We start from the raw sequence: 18975 nt of genomic DNA, 5'->3' as shown, positions 1-18975 counted from the left end.
AGCAGCTGCAAAGGTGATCTGGGAAAATTCTGAACAAAAGTCTGCTGAAACAGTGACTGAAAAAACACCACCTGTCAACCCGGGAACATGGCCTGGGAGGCTGAAACATCCTTGAGAAGTGCAGCTGAGTATCTGAACTTCAGAGATCACTGAGATACCATCAATAAACACAAACCCAAAGAATTGTAACAGCAACCTATCATCTGGAAAGATGAAAAAGAGTCTAGACAAGAGTGAGGGTTTAGAAGAGGGAAAACATTCCAAAAGAGTAGGAATATGCAACTGCTATTGATGGTTGTACATGAAAAGGTAGAAAAACAGTCTGGACAAAACAAAGACTAGCCTGAGATATAAAACGTTGTCATCTATTGGCTGCTCCAGGTGGTGCTGCCCTACACCACCTTATTTGTCTCTGACATAAAAATTACTTTTTACCCAAAATGTAGAGTGAATTTGTCCCTGCCTCTCATCTCTCTTTCTCTCAATCTCCACACACAGAGAAGGTCCCCTACACAAACTTTTCTATGAGCTCTCCTAGGCAAGTTACCAGACTAGGGATGCCTGACTGCCTCCAGATTCTGCAATGTCGATCATCTTTGAAGTGAAACTTCATCTGTCATCAGTGTTGAGGCCTCACTCCTGGGAGTGGTTTCTTGAGTACTGGACTGGTACTATTTGGAATAATACACACAGATATGGGTAATTCATTCTAAGTGCCTTTGCTGCTTTCCTAGTGATTGTTTTGTAGCAACTTGTAATATTGAAATGTATGCCTCCTGCTACTATTGACTGCTGCTACCACTGCAGTACACATATACGCTTGCTTTACTAATCCTAACTACACTCACTTTACCAGTAATAACTTGTAGTAATCTCTAATTAAAAAATGTAGGAAATAAAGACTCCATGTGCTTGTGTATTATGGAATCCTGCAAACCTGTATTGTGATCTTTAGAGACTTCTAGACCAGGTAATCCTTGGGTTGTGACAGATAGGGACAAAAAGCAGAACCTGAGAAGTTAAAATCTGATCTTCAGGAGAACAATACAGAAGGAAAATGAGAATGTGTGATAACACAGCTGGTAAAAGAGAGGCAGAGGCACATGTCCTTCACAAGTGTCCGTGACTCTGTTGCTGTAGCCACTCTTTCACCCATGGTTACTGTCATCCAGAGCAACATAATGGTAAATAATACTTGCGTACAGAAAGCAAAGCAAAGCTAAAAAGAGTGGTTTCATGGTTATGAATAACTGAAAATCAACTAAGAGGTAAAGAGCAGGTGCCAGTACTACTGGATACGTAAGAAGTTAATTTTCTGAGTGATCCCTTACTGGATATTCTAATTTATATCCATATATATGGACAGTAGGTCACATACTACTGAATATTGAAGGATTTTTTCTTTAACACTATTCATCTTGTGAAAATTCCAATGCTATAGACTTGCATTAACATTGACTAGCCCTCAATATTTCTAAGCATTCTGTATATATAGTTTTTCTTTTCTATTCTTATCTCAAAATAAAATTCTTTAAAAATAAGCAACATAACTTCCAAATATAAAAACTACATGCTTTTATAGAGTACCATTCTGTATAAAAAAGCAAACTGCAAACATTAATGAAACTCACCCAGCAGGCAAAAGCTGAGGACTGAAGGTTTTTCAGAAACCATGCTGATGACAGTGTTATACCCTGTAAATAAGGAACTTTTTCACTGTCTTTGCTCACAAGAACTCATTCATAATGTAACATTCGGGAAAACTATGTCAACTAGAACATGTTACTTATTTTTTTCTAAGAGCTTTCTGTCCTTTGTAAATATCTCAGTCTAACAATATCAGTTCAAAACACAACCATAAAGCAATAATTTATTTCACTTCACTAATAGACAAAGTATACAGGACAAGAGCTGAAATATTTAAGCTTTGAATATGTATTCTGTGACACAGAAGTTTCTTTACCACACAAGGGAAGTAGTAACAATTTCAAGAGCAAGATGGAAAATCTAACTCAGGACTAAATTTGCCAAATTAATTACTTCACAACCCCCTTTTTATAACTACTCACATTTGAACTACACATAGCATTCATATATACTGTAAGAAACTGAAAAGACATATTTTCAATAAAATATTACTGAGAAGACTGCATTTTCAGGGAGAAAATGAATGTTTGATATCAGAAAAACTGAAGACTGCTTTTCACTTTCTTTCAAGCGGCAGCTTTTAGCATCAATTCATTTAGGAGCAAAATACATTTCTTAGCCACATAGCATTTCCTGAATTCAAAACTACTTGGAAAATGGTCTTAATAACTTTGAGCAGATTTCACAATTCATGAAAGTTCACTAGCTAAAACAATGAAAACCCCTTCAATCTTCTCAATAGAACATATTTTCATTCATTAACCAGTTCAAGGAGTTCAGCAATTTCATACACAATCTCAAACTTTATAGGTGCCCATCTTCTTCTACAAGCTCTAAGATCAAGCAGTAAACTCAAGCCTTATTATTTTTTTTCAAATGTTTTACACAAATACAAATTTTATATAGTAAAACAGTCCAGAAGCACTCATGGACTCTTCAGTATGTCTTTGTGATACAAAAGTATGCTTTAAATGCACACAATTAATGGAAAAGGTCACATGCTACTTGTTTTGATACTAAAGTCATGTAAATTACTTCCCTTCTTCAGTGTCCAAAATTGCATGAATTTTTAAAGCTCGCTCCATTATAACAATGCTTACTTACACTCTATCTTGATGCAAATGACCTTATAATCACTGGGATCAGACAAAAAAATAGGAATTTGAAATACTTACTGAGAGTAAGTAATGAGAAAGCTTGAAAGTGTTTTAGAATAAATACACTTACTAGCTGTGCAAAACGAACGGCTGCAACTCCCTTTGGGGGTAAGCCTTCACGAGCCAAGAAACACAACCCCCCAGTCTGAAAGAAATAAAAGAATAAAAAATGTTAATAAGATATTAATGCACTTGTCAAAATTACTCTTCTTTTTCTGAATTCAATACAATAACAATTCTTTTACTTACTGGAATGTTTGGGGTGTTGCAGTCACAAGACTTGCTTACTTGGATGAATGTCTTTTCACATCTTACACACCTATAGATCACAAACATGAAGAATGCACTTAAAATGTAATTAAGTATGATATTTACTCCTCAGAGGAATTTGATTACATAGCTTGCCTGGGAACAGCATCAGGAACTTCACTAGTTTTAACTGAAATTCAAAAGTTATTACTGATTTGTTTCTACTATCATTGAAGTAGAAAATAAATCAAATAATAGTTTATCAGAATAGGAATTCTCTTCTGCCTCCAATCCAAAGCCCGCTTTTTAGTCACATTAAAGTAAGACAAATAAAACATGCTGCTGGCCATACAAGGATTTCAGTGAGCACAAAACATGATGGGTTTGATACAGGGTTGAGGATTTACAATTCCCTGCCTTCAAAACTGTCATCCCAAAGACACAGTCTGTTCCTCAGGAATATTCCACTTAAACTAGCATGACAGGTTGAAATTTATCATCACAAAAGGCAGAGCACCCACCTGCTTCCTGATGCATCTGGGGCAGAGAAGGATTCCTCACTTCCATTGCAGTGTATGCACCTTGCTTCACTAAGCAAAACACCATCGATGCTTCTTTCCACTAAGTAGAAAAGAAAAGCAACTGTGATAAAACTGCCTGATGCAAAATCTCACACAACTCAAGATAAATGTGAAAAAATTCAGCATCTTTGCAGATCTAAAATAAATTCAAAGAGTTTATTTTGAAAAATTCAAGAGCACAACATGCAAATAACATCCACTATAAATGCACATTCATGTATGTGCGCACTTTTTATAGCTTTGCACATGCAGTTTAGATTTAAATGTGAAATGCAAGACTTCATGTCTACTTTCCAGACATGAAATGTTCCTCTGTTATTTATTCTGAATAAGATTCAAACAAAAGCCTCACTGCAAAGCAAAAATTCAACACAACAATTTGGCAAATTATTGGGAAAAAAAATTACATTTCATCTGAAATAATTCACAGAAATGTCACAATTTCCAAGTTTCAAAACGGCATCTTTCACCAACTACATAATCTGGCAAGATATTTCAAATCTAATTATTAAAAAAAAATCCAAAGTGAATAAAACAAATACAGTACTAATGCTCTTCCTGAATGTCAAATTACAGAATCAGCTTTGCTTTCAGTATTTTACCATAAAGGCCTGGAATGTATTTTGTAACTGTCATAAACTTTAAGGCAGAAGACTGGTATTCAGTGTTTTCCAGATTCTGAGGAAAATTTAAAATTATTGATATGGAAAACAGTGATTCTCCAATATACTCTGTTAGAAATATAACCAAAATGGGCATTTGTAATACTTATTCAGAGAATTACAGGCATTCCATGTCTTTGAATAATAAGGAAATATACAGAAAAAAAATATATATATTCCTTCTATATATATAGAAGGAATATGTATATATAATATATAAAGAATAATAAATAAGGAAAATTAGAGGTCCCAAGAGCTTTTATGTTTAAAAGAAAAGCTGACTCATGAAAACTGTACTTTGCTCTTAAGTTTCTACTATGCAAAATAAGCAAAAATCCATTTAACATACTAAATTTAACATTTTTTTTCTGTCTACTGAAAATCATCTGAAATTACTAGAGAGCATCAAGTAAGAAGCACAGGTAAATGGAAGCACATCTCAGAAAGTCACAGGTACAAGTGTCTCAGGGAGGCATGAAATCCACTGACACTAATGCACAGCCATTTGCTTGATTTGCTCAGCCTGTTCTCTTCCACCTACTCATGTAGGTATAATTTCTTTTCTGTTCTTTATACTTCAAAACGTTGTAATGTTTTTATAGTCTATACTGATACTGTTTTTATTGCAACTTTAATGACACCATCCATTGCCAAAGAGCTTGAAGAAGTAATACAGCAGTATTCATTTATGGAATGTTTTCATAATAGTTTTTATTGCAATGAGCAATGGTACAGATTTATCTGTTGTCTTTCACAACAATTAAGATCAAGACCAATGTTGAAAACATATGTAAAATTTTCTTTCTTACTGAACAGAAGAGCATTATCTTAGTAAACTCAAATATGTAAAACAAGCACTATTATTTCATAATTGGAATACATTTTTTACCTAATATTTCATTATTGGGGCATTTACAATTTCCTTCTGAAGTCAGGCCTTTGGGGCAAGTAATACAATTCCATCCATCTTGAGTAACTCCGCTCTAAAATAAAATATAAAACCATTAGAATTTTCAAAAATGTAGAGATCACCTAGTATCTGTGAAGAATGCCTTATCCAGCCTTTAGTATGTATTCAGATAAAACATTGATAACATTCATGAAGCTTTTAAAAATAAAAAAGGCTAAACAATCTGACAAAAGTAATTTCTAGCAGACACACAAAAAAAAGTTAAGCTCTTCTGAACCTGTTAGCTTACATCCTTCAGGGAAAATGAAAAGTAGAATGTTTAAAAAGAGGTACATTGAATAAACATAATAATGCATTGATACATTGAATAACATAATAGACATTTTGCATATAAATTGCATACTGCAATAGCATACAAATATACAGAAGTAATGGAAATGGAAGAGTTCTAAGTGAAACAGCTTATATAATTGTTTGGAATTTTGTACCTACCCAGACAGTTCACAACCATACTGATTTTATACCATGAAGAAAATGCATTACAGATAAAAAACACTGAGGAGAATGAGGACAACTGCTCATCCTCAAGTGCTACTGATGTGACTCCCTTCTCCATTATGACCATTTTATCTTTGCAAAAGCCTAGGCAGCAGATCAAAGGCAATTGCCACCATAGCAGGAAAAAGGAAAAAACAGCAAAAGATCACAGCTCGAAAGGATATGTGCCAAAGTCTTTGTCTAACACAGCAAGAAGATGGAAAGAAAAGGGAGGTTACCAACATAGCCCATTAGCCACTGAACACCTAACTCAGGCAAGTAAGCTGCTCTCCTGAGAGTTCTTCTATAGCTATTGAAGAGAAAGAAGTATTCAGGAATGCTTCAAAAGTTGATTTGATGGAAAAATACATTTCTTTGCTTACTATAGTGGGAAAAATCTGGTTTAGCCTGCTGTCTCGGGATCAATGCTGAAATTATGACACAAAATTGTAACTTAATTTGTCAATGAATATCAGAAGAACTGATCAAACTATAATCTTAATTAAAGTAACATAGTAGGAACAGCTCATTTTGAAGTAAGAAGATGAAATATTCTGGATTATGAAGATACAGCCTAAATATTACAGTAATAGTATTTACATAAATAATCAGTTAAGATACCTATGAGCTGAAAAGCATCTTTAACATGGTATAGAGTTGTGCTCTCTAGACAAGGACAAAGCAGAGAAGAAAAGTGGTGGAAAGAACTTAAACACTTAAAAAATTCTTATTTTGTCTGTGGGGTCAAATTTGTAATGAAAAAAGCCTACAAAATAATAGAAATAGACAACTTTAAATTGAAAAAAATACTACATATTACCATGTTCTTAAGAATTCCCAATGAAAGATTATTATGCAAAAATATTTTAAATTAATGAAAAATAACTTGCAGTCAGGATAAAATTTAAAATCCCATAATGGTTATGATTTGTATTCTATCATTATGGCAAACATGAAACATTCAATACTTACCATATTTTCTGGGCATTTTTCACAAGTAACAGAGAACCCACCACTACTAGAAACCATCCTGTATCCTGGCTCACATTCACAGGAACTACCTGAAGAAAAAAAAACAAATGCACTTTTAATCTATATAGAACTGACAGGTTGTAACAGAATACTAAGAACAACTACTGTTGCTCTCAAGAGAACAACAATAAGATGGATTATTAGATAGAGACATAAAACACTTGAGTGAGATGGAATGAAAATCATCCTGTTTTTTAAAAAATGCTGGTTACAGTTCGCACATAGATGTTTTAGGAGAATGTTACAAGGCCTCTGATCTACCAGGGTGGAACAGGGACCCAGAGCTTGTGTTTTGTGTATTTTGTGTTTTTTTTTTTTAATTAAACCAAATTTTACCAGTTGGTCTGTAATAGATATAATCTCTCCATCTAAATCTTGCCACAACCTTTCCCTCTACAACACCAGCATTACATGTTTGTATGCAGGTTTTATTTTTTCAATTTGAAGTCAGCCCTAAAACCAAATGTGTTCCTGTGAAAAGGTTTTTCAAAATACAACTGTTGTATGAAAAGCTGTTTTAAACCCAAGACTTTTAAAATTGTGCATGGGGATCAAGGTTTATATTTAGTGGTTTCCAGTGAGTGAACAAAACATACTTAACATTTTGTATGAAATTTAACATTATTTTCATGGAACAGTATAATGCCCATCTACTAGTGCTAAACAGCTTTTCATTTAGAAACTTTTCCTGTCTCAGTGTAATGAATTTCTCTCTGTATTTTTAAATATACCAGAAAACAAAATTGATTATATGTATTAATAAACTTTTTTTTATTGTTGAAGCTTACTGAACTGTGCAGGCAAAAATAATGTCAAATTCTGTGGAAAGTTTATCACTTTAAAAGTACATTCTAATGAGACCAGCTGTACAGAAACATTTGTCAAAGTGATCAAACATTTCTACTTAATTCTAAAGAAGAAAAAGCCCAATTGGATTAGATAAATGAAAAGTTTGAGTTGTGACACTCACAGTGACAATACCAAGATTTTTAGGCATGTGACCTAAAAGCAGAATCCAGATTGATGAGCTAGCCAAGACTGCCCAATTCCACTTGGGCTAGCAAGTGGAACTGGGCAATTGCAAGTGGAATTCAGTAAAGATGCAAACAGCACTGAGCAGCACCTACCTACACTGCTCCAGTTAAATCTGCAGGTAAAAATTAACCCTTGACCTCTCCTTGGAATTTTCCTCTCCTTGAAGCCCTTTATTTAGAGGAAGATTCAGTCTAAAAAGGAGTTACGGATCTAGGCACCCTCGTTATCAGGAGATCTGAAAATAATGTATTTTCTTCCAGTAAGTGAACTATGGGATTCATGGTGGTGGTGGAGAAGGTGAGCAGTTTTCAGGCAGCAGCTGTGAACACAGCCCTGCCCGTCAGTGCTTCCACCCGAACTACCAGCTCTGGACAGAGATGTTGTTGGGTCTTAGTCTCAAATTTGTACACACAACAGGGAACTCCTACTCTTGTTGGACTGTGTATTTTATGAAAGATTAACCCCTTAATACCTCTTTATGGCCAAAAGAAAGCAGCCAACTACCTGTATTTTCCATTTAGTACTGTCAGGCTGTGCTGTATGTGCTCCAAGTTCCCGTGTGGGACTTGGACTAGAACAGGCACAGCCTGAGTATCTCAGACACTTGGTATCTCGGATATTCAAGTCTGACAAGGAGTTTCAAGGTACAGAAGTGTTCGAGAACATAAATTCAGGGTCCTGTAGAATTTCACAGATGAAAATGCAAATACAATATAACGCTTGAGGAAAAAGAAGGTTATTAGAAAAAGGTTGAAAGTAATTTCTCTGAGCTGTATCTCGGACACATCGCGGCTGTGCCGGGGCCTCTCAGGTCTCCGCTGGATCCTGGCCCTTTCGCGGCTTTCCCAGAGCCGCCCTCGGGCAGCTGTTCCAGCGCCAGGGCCGGAGCCCGGCTGAGCACCTCTCGCCGCTGGGGATGGATTCAGCCGGGGCCGCCCGAGCCCCGCCTCCCCCACCGCTCACCGCCGGCGCTCTGCCGCTGGTGGGCCCCGCAGGGCGCGCAGGCCAGGCGGGAGCTGTCGAAGTAGCGGTCGGGGCCGCAGTCGGCGGGGCGCTGGAGCGGGACGGAGAAGCCGCGGGCGGGGCGCAGCGCCGCGGACAGCGCCATCAGCAGCGCGGCGGCGGCGGCCCCGCGGCCCCGCGTCGCCATGGCCACCGCGCGCGCCGCCCGCGCGCGCCCATTGGCCAGAGCCGCGCCGTACGGCGAGCGCCGGGGGCCCGCCGCCGCAACAAGCGAAGGCGCCCGCGGGGCGGGGCGAAGGAGGGTGCAGCTGCCTGAGTTGAAGTGTTTGGCCCGCGGAGAGTTTTGTGCGCCTTGTGCCGGACCAGGAGCCAGAAACGAGAGGACATCCCAGCCCGGTTTGCAGTTTCCGGTACCTCGTTTCCAGAACTGATGCAGAGTGTATCATCCAAATGGAACAGGTGTTTGTAATTTCTCCCCAGAGAGGGTAACAAGGTGAAAACACAAAATGCCGAGAGCAGTGGATGCTCAGCCAGTGTTACTCCCTTTACCTCTTTCACCTTTGTGACACTCTTGTTCACATCCCACAGAAGCACAGAATGAGTCCAGTTGGAAAGGACCACAGTGGGTCACTTGGTCCAACCTCCCTGCTCAAGCAGGATCATCCAAGAGCACATGGCACAGCACTGTGACCAGAGAGTGCTTGAATATCTTCAGTGAGGTGTTATAAGGTTGAGGAGTAATTCGATTCAGCCGTAATAGGTCAATTGAGAATTTATTAATTACAGCAAGCGATAGCAAGCAAAACAGTGTTGGCTGAAGCCGGGGCGAAGGGGGGGGGGGGGTGTCTCCGCTCCTCCAGCGGCTCATCCCGCACCTCCCGGTCTTTCAGTTCTTATACCCCTTCAGTTCCTGACTTCGTGACATTCCCGATGTGCTCTGCATCTGCGCAGCGTGTTGCTAGGGGTCTTTTTTCTGCTGTCCGGTGGTCGTTTGACGAAAGCTCCTATTCTTCTTCCTCTAAAGTAGCGTTAACCATGCAATAACTTCTCCAGACATGGTTACACACCTTGCAAAGATCTCTCAATTCCACAATCTACTGATACCAGTACATCCTGCCTTCCTGCCCCACTGTTTCCTGCGTCTTACACAATCCCTGGGGCTTTTCCTGATGAACAAAAAGTATGCTATTGTCTTTTACATGAGGGAGACTCCACAGCCTCTCTAAGCAGTCTGTTCCAGTGCACCCGCACAGTGAAGTTCTTCATGCTCAGGTGGAGCTTTCTGTGCAGGTTTCTGCCTGTTGCCTTTTGTCTCATTCCCTCAGTTGTTACCAAAACTTTGCAAGACACTATGTCCTGGATTTTAGTTATTTCTCATTGTACCTCTCCTGCGTGCTAGTTGCCTTATGATTTTTGACATTAGCATGTTTTGTTTCTCACTGGATTTATTTTCTTGGCTCAACTATTAAAAGGTTGAGTTTATGTTTTCAAATCAAATTACCTGTCCCTAGGTTCACGTTCATGTAAATTTGATTGTGTAAAGACATAACTTCTTAGTGGTGTGCTTGATTTGTGGAAACCGCCACCTTGTACCCTGCACAAAATAAACAATGTCTTTTTTCTAAACGAGACTATCCGTGTTGAAACACATCCTAAAGTCGGTAACATTGCTAGGTGAATCTACCATAAATAGTACAGGGATGTTTTTCCTACATGAAATGGAGCAGACAAGTAGTGGGTATACATAAAAAGACAAAGAACGTAAAGTCAGAGAAGGCAGGTAGGATAAACATTAGGATAAGTATACCTCGCTTGCACAACCAATGTACTCTGCCCTTCCCTTTACTTAATCTTGAACCTTTCCTCCTTCTCCTCCGTTCCTCCATCCCTGCCTTCCCTTCCTCTCCCAACCCAGGAAGGAGCCAGCCCCGAGCTGCGTTACGAATCGTGTCCAGGCATCCAAAGAGCCGTGAGGGGCGCCTGAGGCTCGGCACGCGCCGGCCCCGACGGGAACGAGCCTGAGCAGAGCGCACCGTGGCGGCAGCGGCGCTCGGTCACCGTGTGCCCGATCTCCATACACGGATCTATCGCCGCGCAGGTCTATCACTGTGCCTAGCCACGATCACAGCGATCTACCATTGCACAGCTCCCTCAGTCCGACTCAGACGGGACCGCACAGCCCGCGCCAGGGCGGAGGGCGCATGCGCATTGCCGGCGGCGCGGCTCGCGCCCGCGCGCCGATGAGTGCACGCGGCCTGCGCACGCGCGCTGCAGCGAAGGGGGAGGAGTCGGCCCTCCCGGAGGGTGCGCGCGCAGCTCCGCGCTCGCGCAGCTCCGCTTCCCCTCAGCGTTGGGGGGGGCAGGGGAGGCGGCGCCATCTTGGCAGAGCCGTGTCGGGAGCTGCGGGGCTCGTCCGAGCGGCGTGTCCGGTGGGTGCGTGGATGGATGGCGTGAGGGACAAAGCACGCCTCCCCGGGGTGCGACGTGTGGCCGAGGGCGCCGCACAGTTTGCTGGTCCTCGGTTACCCGACCCTCGCGGAACCGGTGCGCGGCTGCTCCGTGTGCCCCGGCCTTCTCATGTCCCTGGGCTTCCCACCCCAGTTCCCCGCTCGCGTTGCTTCCCTTAGCCCTGTCCCGGTGTCGGGAAGCCGGCGGGCTTCTGCGTAGGGGCGGGGCACCGGCGGCTGTGGCGGGGTGTGGCCTCCCCTCGCCCCGTGCCCCTCATCCCGTGCCCACCGCCGCTCCGGCCCTGCCGCCCGCGCGGGTCTCCGGCAGCGCTGGTGCCGGCGGGGCGACTGGCTCGGAACCGGTCCCGTGCTACATCCGATCGTGTAGCAGCCCCAGCTGCAGGGCTCACTCGTGTTTTCCTTCAGCACTGTGAAAACTGCTATTCGCAGCAGACTGCTTCCTCTGTTAAGGCTTATTTGAAGTACAAAATAAGAAACCTTCCCCTGTTTCGCTGGTTATTCTATACTGGTCCAGTTTCATAGACGGGATGGTTCTGTGGGTGTTCTTTCTAGCTTGCAGTCTGTGTAATCTTTCAGTGTTATGATAAAAATCCTAGTCTAGTGCAGACTTAGTTTCCTACCGCGTTTACAAGTTGTGAAGTATTTTAATGGCTTTAATGTTTGGAATTTCCTGAGACTGTGGAAGAATAGGCATTGTATTGTTTTCTAGCCAATTTTGCTCATATATAAAATTTCATAAAACTGTACACTTCTGTGTTTTTAAGCTGTGGCATGAAGTTGTTTATTTATTCTCCAAATCTTTGCTCCTGAAGTCCTTGTTCAGTTAATGAATTGCTCTTACTTTTCATGACAAGTTAACTCTTTTAGGTTATGCACTTTAAACTCGGATGGCTTGTCTGTGCTTTCTGTCTGTATGTGATGGTTTACTATACAGTCAGTAAGAGCTATTATTTGAACTTGCATTTATTTATGGACTTCTTAGAGATCCCATTATGATCTGGGACCACTGTGTCTGGTTTTCACCACTGAAGGTTGTGTATTGTATCCCTGGTCCATCGTGGAGAACTTGCTGTTTATCACCGAAGAATTATGGAGGAGAGCTGTTGTGAATTTTGCTTAAAAATTGGGATGTGAAAGCGGAGTTGTTAATCCAGAAGTACTACAGATTAAATACATCATGAAGTAGCAGGGCAGCGGATTTGCTTTTTCAAGACATGAAGGTCCTGTATGAAAATGCTGCTCTTGAATTCTCCATGCTTTTTTGGCACTGTCATTGCATCTGTTGAGAAGACACGTTGTAAAGTGTTCTGGGTCTGGCTGGGATGGAGTTAACGTTCTTCACAGCAGCCCATACAGTTCAGTTTGGATTTGTGGCTAAAAGAATGTTGACAACACATCGGTGTTTTGGCTGTGGCTGAACAGCACTTGCACAGTATCAAGGCTTTATCAATTTCCCTACTCTGTTCCTGAAGTGAATGTGCTCAGAGTAGGTGAGAAGCTGGGAGGGAACATGGCTGGGACAGCCAACCCAAACTCACCAAAGGGACATTCTGTGACATGTAACGTCGTGCTGGGCAAAAAAAACCTGAGGTAGAGGAAGAAGGATTTTAATGGTTTTGGTTTCTTTGGGAGGATTTTTTCTTGGCTCCCAAAGCAGTTGTTATTTGGAGAAAGGCTGGATATCAGTCAGCCTGTGGGAGGTGGTGAGTGATTTCCTTTGTTTTGTGTTTTTCTTTCCACTGATGAAATTGTCTTTATCTTGACCCACAAGTTTTCTTGACTTTGTTCTTTCCCATCCTGCTGATGGGGATGAGTGAACAATCAGCTGTGTGGGTGCTTGGCTGATGGCTGGGGTTCACCCGCCACAAAAGTACAGAGAACAGATGGTCTTTAGTGAAGTTTCTAAATGGGCAGTTGTTTTCGGTTTGTTGTGCTTACAGAGTACTGGTGCAGAAGTGACATGGAATTCGTTAGTGATAGAATTTGGGCTTTGCTCTTGTTTTGCTACATTCAGGTGGAGTGACAGTAATGGTTATTGATAGGTAACTCGTCGATAGGTAGATCCTATTGATAGGATCTAGTACTTTATAGAGCAAGGTTTGCAGAAGGAGTGTTCTCAAATGCTTGGAGAATTGGGCTGTTGTGTTGTAAAGGGATGCAGTCATTTGCTACAGAGGCTTGTGTTTGTTCTGAGAATATTGTCCTATTTATTGTGTGATGTTAGAAAATGTTGAAAATCAGGATATCTTGTACTTATGTTTGAAAGGCAGTAGAGTAAGGATTTAGGGAAAATACTGAAGTTGGCTTTGTAAATTCAGGTACTTCCTGAAGTTTCTCCTTGTTGGATATTTTTGCTCTCTCATTTGATGGGCTTCACTATGTATGTGCTGGACTGGTGAGTAGCATACGCTTGTGAAGTTTGAAACCAGGTGGATTTCAGAAGAATGGATGTGTCGTGTAATCATGAGATGGACCTAAGCATCTTTCAAGAACTCAGTTGAGAACTGTTCCCTCGATACACTGTCAGACTGTTTCATTGCAACAGTTCAGTGTGGCACAACTGATGACAAAGTAATCTCATCGTATTTACATCGTTTCCAGAAGTCAACTTAAATTTTGAGTTTCTTTTTCTTCTATAATGGAAACAGAAAGATGTGGTGCATGGCATCTTGGAACATGGAAGGAGTTCTTCACATGGGTTCATAATATGCTTGGCTTTAGTATTAGCCACTGCTATGGATGGGCTGCAGCAGTGTAGCACAGTGTGTAAAGCAAAGTACAGGTATCAGCCATTAATTATGTTTCGTTTTCTTTCCACAGTTAATTTGATTTTACAGAATTTATCAGGTCTCCAAAGCAGAAACAGGTAAGCTGTCAAAAGCTTAACACGTCTCACTGAGTATTGTGACAAGATCATACACAGCCTTTTTTCCTCACAGACTAGTGGCTGGCAACTAGGATATGCTCGTGGCCACTGCAGTTAATACTCTTGACTACGCCAAAGAGACAACATTTTTGAATGCTGAGAAAACATACATTATTGAACAGAACTGATCACTGGGTAGAGCAACTTGTCAAAGCAGTAAAGTCATCACTGTTTGTGAGTTACTTTATTTTCCAGTGACACAGTTAATCTTTTTCCTTTCTCCTTTTATCAGTTAGTGTCCTGTTCAAAAGTAAACCGGATTTTTTTTTGTTCCTTAGGAGTGGGCAGAGATCTCTGGCACATAGAACTATGCTGTGAAAGACTTGAGGTGTTCTTTTGGTATTGTGGATGGTGAGGAGTGACTTAGGTGGATTTTGTTGCCATTAGGGTAGGGAATATTGATAGATTTGTGCACGAGTGTTGGTGGAGTAGCTAATTGTTCTGACTAATCAACATTCAGTGAATTGTTTTAATCTCGTTCTCGTGAATTTGTGGGTTTTTTGATACCTTCTCTCTTGATGAGACAAAGGCATTCATTAAAAAGGCTCTAGCTTCTTAAGTGATAAGATACTGTAATAGCTGAGTACTAAGACGTGCTATCATGTGTACCTTTTTGTCTGCAGGTGATTTTTGCTGTGGGTTGAGCTCAGCATGGCTGTAGTCATCCGTTTACAGGGGCTTCCTGTTGTTGCGGGTCCTCCAGATATTCGTCGTTTCTTCTTGGGATTGAATATTCCTGATGGAGGTGTGCATATTATTGGAGGAGAGATTGGGGAGGCTTTTATTATATTTGCAACAGATGAAGATGCACGGCGTGCCATGAGCTGTTCAGGAGGGTTTATCAAGGACTCGCGCATAGAGCTCTTTCTCAGCAGCAAGGCAGAGATGCAGAATACCATAGAAATGAGCCGCAAACGATTTGACCGTGGGGGACGAGAAACTTTGTCTGGCTCTAGAAGAACAGGTACTGATGGTTCTAGTACATCACGTGTTGGAGATATACCACATTTTGTTACAGCTTCTCCAAAAGGAATAAGAAAACCTAGTTATGGGCCACCAAATCGCGTGGAGGCTGGTTTCCATACCAACGGCACAAGATATGGTGATATGGGTATACCCAAGTCAAACTATCAGCTAAGAAAGGATTCTCACCCATTTACCCCAGATGATCGTTACTTATTTCTACGTGGTATACCTTATTCTGCAACAGAAGTTGAAGTACGGGCTTTCCTTTCGGGGATACGTGTGGATGGAGTGATTCTGATAAAACACCGCAATGGATTAAACAATGGTGATTGCTTGATAAAATGTGCTACACCTAGCGATGCCTTAGAAGGACTTAAACGTCATAGACAATACATGGGTCAGAGGTTTATAGAAATTAGTCCAACTACAGAGGAACGGTGGATTGAATGTGGTGGGCAGATAGACATGCCAGATGAAATGGATCACTTTTTGTGTGAAGACCATTCTCCAAGAAGTTCAGGCTACGTGCATTCAAGGAAGCATTCTCATTCAAGATCACCAAGGAGACAAAGAACACATTCTCGTTCATCTCCTGGTCAGGAATATTACATACACTTAAGAAATCTATGTTTTAATGTGGAAAAGAGAGATTTGAGAGATTTTTTTCCTGATCTGGATATACACAGCAAACAGATCAAGATTCTAACAGATAAGCATCAGAAAAGGACTAGAGATGCCTTTGTGATGTTAAGGAATGAGAGAGAATATCAGGCTGCTTTGGAATGTCATAGAAAGGTTCTTATCAATCGTCCTGTGTACATTTTTCCAATTTCAAGAAAGTCAATGTTGAAAATAATTGACTCTTGTGAGAGGAAAAGATCACTGGACAGAGATCATCTTGGACAGGCAATATCAGAAAAAAGTTATCGGGAAGGTCATTCCAGCCCTAGGAATTGTGTTTATGTAAGAAATTTTCCATTTGATGTGTCAAAAATTGAAGTGCGAAAGTTCTTTGCAAGATTTGATATTGACGAAGATGATATTTACTTGCTCTATGATGAAAAAGGAGTTGGACTGGGAGAAGCTCTAGTGAAGTTTAAATCTGAAGAACAAGCCATGAAAGCAGAAAATTTAAACCGTCAAACATTTTTGGGAACAGAAGTGTTAATAAGACTTATATCTCAAGATCAGATGCAGAAATTTGGTATTGCTGCATCATTATCTGCACCAAATGAAATGCATGGTCATCCACATCCGTATGACAGAGGTGACCTCTCGCGTCCAGTTGGTTCACAATCTGGGCCACCACAAGGGCCACCCATGCATTCTTTTGGTCCCCCTGGGAACTTCAGGCATCATTCTGAATTTAGACATCCCCCTGAGGAGTTCATGTGCCCTCCTAAGGATTTTAGGGGTCCACCACCCCTCATGGATTTTGGTGGTGACAGTGAACCTTGTGGCAGAATGGAGTTTGGGAATAATAAAATGGGAAATTTTCCTGAAGGAAGATTTATGCCAGATCCAAATTTCAGTGGTGGTTCTGAACGTGTTGTGCCTATTCTGTTGAAAAATTTACCTTTTAAAGCTACTCCTAATGAGATTCTGGATTTTTTCTATGGCTATAGAGTGATACCAGAGTCAGTTTCTGTGCAGTACAATGAACAAGGATTACCTTCTGGTGATGCCATTGTTGCTATGACAAACTATGAGGAAGCTATGGCTGCTATTAATGAACTGAATGATAGGCCCATTGGTCCACGGAAAGTTAAGTTGAGTTTGCTGTAAAGGAGGAAAACGTGCTCTAATAACACATTCTAGGTTTGACAGTGTTGACAGTTATTTTAATTGCTGGAAGATGCAAAACAAACAGTTTCCATCAACGGTTGTAAATAATACCCAAGGTTCAGTTGTTTAGCTCTTGGTTGAAATACCTGTAGGACATTGAATGTCATACATCAAGGTATAAAAGGATGGAGTTATAATGCTTTTTTTTTTTTTTTTTTGGGTTTTTTTTTAATTAATTCCAGTCTTACGTCTTTGCATCAAATAAAAACGTAAGTGCTGGTTGACTGACTACACAAACGGTTCAGATAGAAGATTTGCAGTGCTACCTGCATTAGCAAATGACACTTCTTACTGACGTTAGCTTAATAAAGTTTTTAAATGTCTGGGTGTTTTTTTTTTGTTTCTTTTTGTGTAAATTTTTCAGGTTTTATTTGGTTTCATATGTTTGCAAGCATTCCTGTTTAAGAGCTTGCTGTTCTCATTAGCTAGCTTTGCAACTTTTTTAAAATAAAAATGAAATTGCCATTTAAATGTGTGTCTTATATTTAAAATTTATATAGTTCATGATCTCAATTATTATGCTCAGCAGATCTGGGTCTTGGTGAGAATGATGCTGCTTGCTTTGTCTGGAAAGAGTGAACTGGTAGTTTGTCAACACAGCAAAGGATGGGTAGTTGACAGAGATTGCAGAGGCTGTGTTAATCAGTTTTTTCTCATTCACTGTAGTACCTTGAAGCAGAAAATGAAAGTTGGAATTCAATCAAGAATTCTGACTTAGTGGTTTGGTTTTATCTTCACATGCTGCGTAATATGAATACTTACTGGCTAATGATGTCTGGATGCATTCCAGGTCAATCTGTGATTAGTTTTAAGTAACATCTGTCATGGGCAACCAAGCTGACAACCGTTATTTTCTTACGTAATAAATGCCTATGTTAGCATTTAGAATGTGTTGTTTTCATTGGTTTGTTACCAGCATATTTAAATTTTAGGAAGAAAGAAAAGCTTGGAAAAGCTGTATCTTCAAAATTAAGGCTTAGTAGGAAACTTTGTGTGGGCAAGGACTTTCATTGACATTACAACTGTGCCAGATAGTATCTGTAGTACTAAAGGGTAAGTCTCAGTCCCCTCAAACTGACACAACAAAGTTGCAACTTGGCAGTGAAAACTTCTAACCTTTGCTTGCTCAATAACCAGAATTTCTAAATTCATGAAGTAGGGAGGTCTCTGTTTCAGTTCCCTCCTCAGAAGAAGTTTTGGCTCGAATGGGCTATTCAAGGCTTTGTCTATTGCATCTTGAAAAGCTTTAAGGACAGAGATGTCCGGGCAGCCTTTCTAGTGAATGATCCCCCCTCACTGGTGGTCACACCTTTATTACTTTATGTGAAGTCATTGTCATTGCAGAACTTCCATGCCAGCTGTTTGGTACAAGAAAACAAAAAGAATAGAACTTTTTGTTCTGTAATATTTAAAACGTTAGTGTAGGTTTATTTCTTCTGCATATTATTTATTCTGTGTTTTAGGTGCCAAAAAAAAAGCTTTTTGAATGATAATGCAAGGTCTGTATATGTAGGTTCCTCTAAGCAAAGAAACATAATGGCCAAGTTTTCAAATTAGCTTCAGAATCATAGAGTTTTGAATCCTCCTGTGAACTTAAAAGGAATTAAAACTGAACAATTTTGTGCTTTATTTAATAGCTACTTTAAAAGAGGTCGAGCCAGAAGATGCTGCAGGAAAAATAAAGACATGAGAATTCTCAAAATAAACTTCCCTGATGATCATTGTTGAAAACTTCATTGCGACTATTGTTGTAAGCTAGCATCTTTACAACTAAGCTGTGTTGAAAATGTGAATACAACTAAATTCTCCAGTTAATCAGTTTTAGATGATCTGTTGCTTTTAAAGTGCTTCTTGTTACTACACAATAGGAGATTTCAAACCTGGAGGTGGAAAGGTAGAAGTTTAGTAGGCTGCTTTGCCAGTAAAATGTGAGATTTAGAAAAAAATCTTTTAGAAAAAAAAATCTGTTTTCAGAAAAGGTTAACAGTAATTGCTGA

At 40.3% G+C, this 18975-nt stretch overlaps 2 protein-coding genes across 5 annotated transcripts in view; one reads left to right on the top strand and one right to left on the bottom strand.

The window, feature by feature from the left end:
* TMEM67 (transmembrane protein 67) overlaps positions 1 to 9008 on the bottom strand; it is a 31592-nt gene extending 22584 nt beyond the window's left edge. For both annotated transcript variants that reach the window (XM_002198610.6, XM_041713969.2), the window contains exons 1-7: positions 8774 to 9008; positions 6716 to 6804; positions 5186 to 5279; positions 3575 to 3674; positions 3054 to 3123; positions 2875 to 2949; positions 1632 to 1694 (exon numbers count right to left, since the gene is read on the bottom strand). In XM_002198610.6, coding sequence (XP_002198646.4) covers positions 1632 to 1694; positions 2875 to 2949; positions 3054 to 3123; positions 3575 to 3674; positions 5186 to 5279; positions 6716 to 6804; positions 8774 to 8960 — 678 coding nt within the window. In that variant the 5' untranslated portion in view covers positions 8961 to 9008. The remainder of the gene's footprint in view (positions 1 to 1631; positions 1695 to 2874; positions 2950 to 3053; positions 3124 to 3574; positions 3675 to 5185; positions 5280 to 6715; positions 6805 to 8773) is intronic.
* Positions 9009 to 11058: 2050 nt separating this feature from the next.
* Positions 11059 to 17449, top strand: RBM12B (RNA binding motif protein 12B). Of its 3 annotated transcripts, XM_002199996.7 has the most exons (3): positions 11059 to 11202; positions 14062 to 14107; positions 14791 to 17449. In XM_002199996.7, the coding sequence occupies exon 3, from the start codon at positions 14819 to 14821 to the stop codon at positions 16916 to 16918; it is 2100 nt and encodes a 699-aa protein (XP_002200032.4). In that variant the 5' UTR covers positions 11059 to 11202; positions 14062 to 14107; positions 14791 to 14818; the 3' UTR covers positions 16919 to 17449. The 3 variants fall into 3 exon arrangements, with proteins under 3 accessions (XP_002200032.4, XP_030122273.4, XP_030122271.4); XM_030266413.4 differs by lacking the exon at positions 14062 to 14107 and having other exon boundaries at positions 11066 to 11202; XM_030266411.4 differs by having other exon boundaries at positions 11098 to 14107.
* The last annotated feature ends 1526 nt before the right edge of the window (positions 17450 to 18975 follow it).

The sequence above is a fragment of the Taeniopygia guttata genome, chromosome 2 (genome assembly GCF_048771995.1).
Source record: "Taeniopygia guttata chromosome 2, bTaeGut7.mat, whole genome shotgun sequence".
Classification (NCBI taxonomy): Eukaryota; Metazoa; Chordata; class Aves; order Passeriformes; family Estrildidae; genus Taeniopygia; species Taeniopygia guttata.
This window is presented reverse-complemented; position numbering and strand designations above follow the sequence as displayed.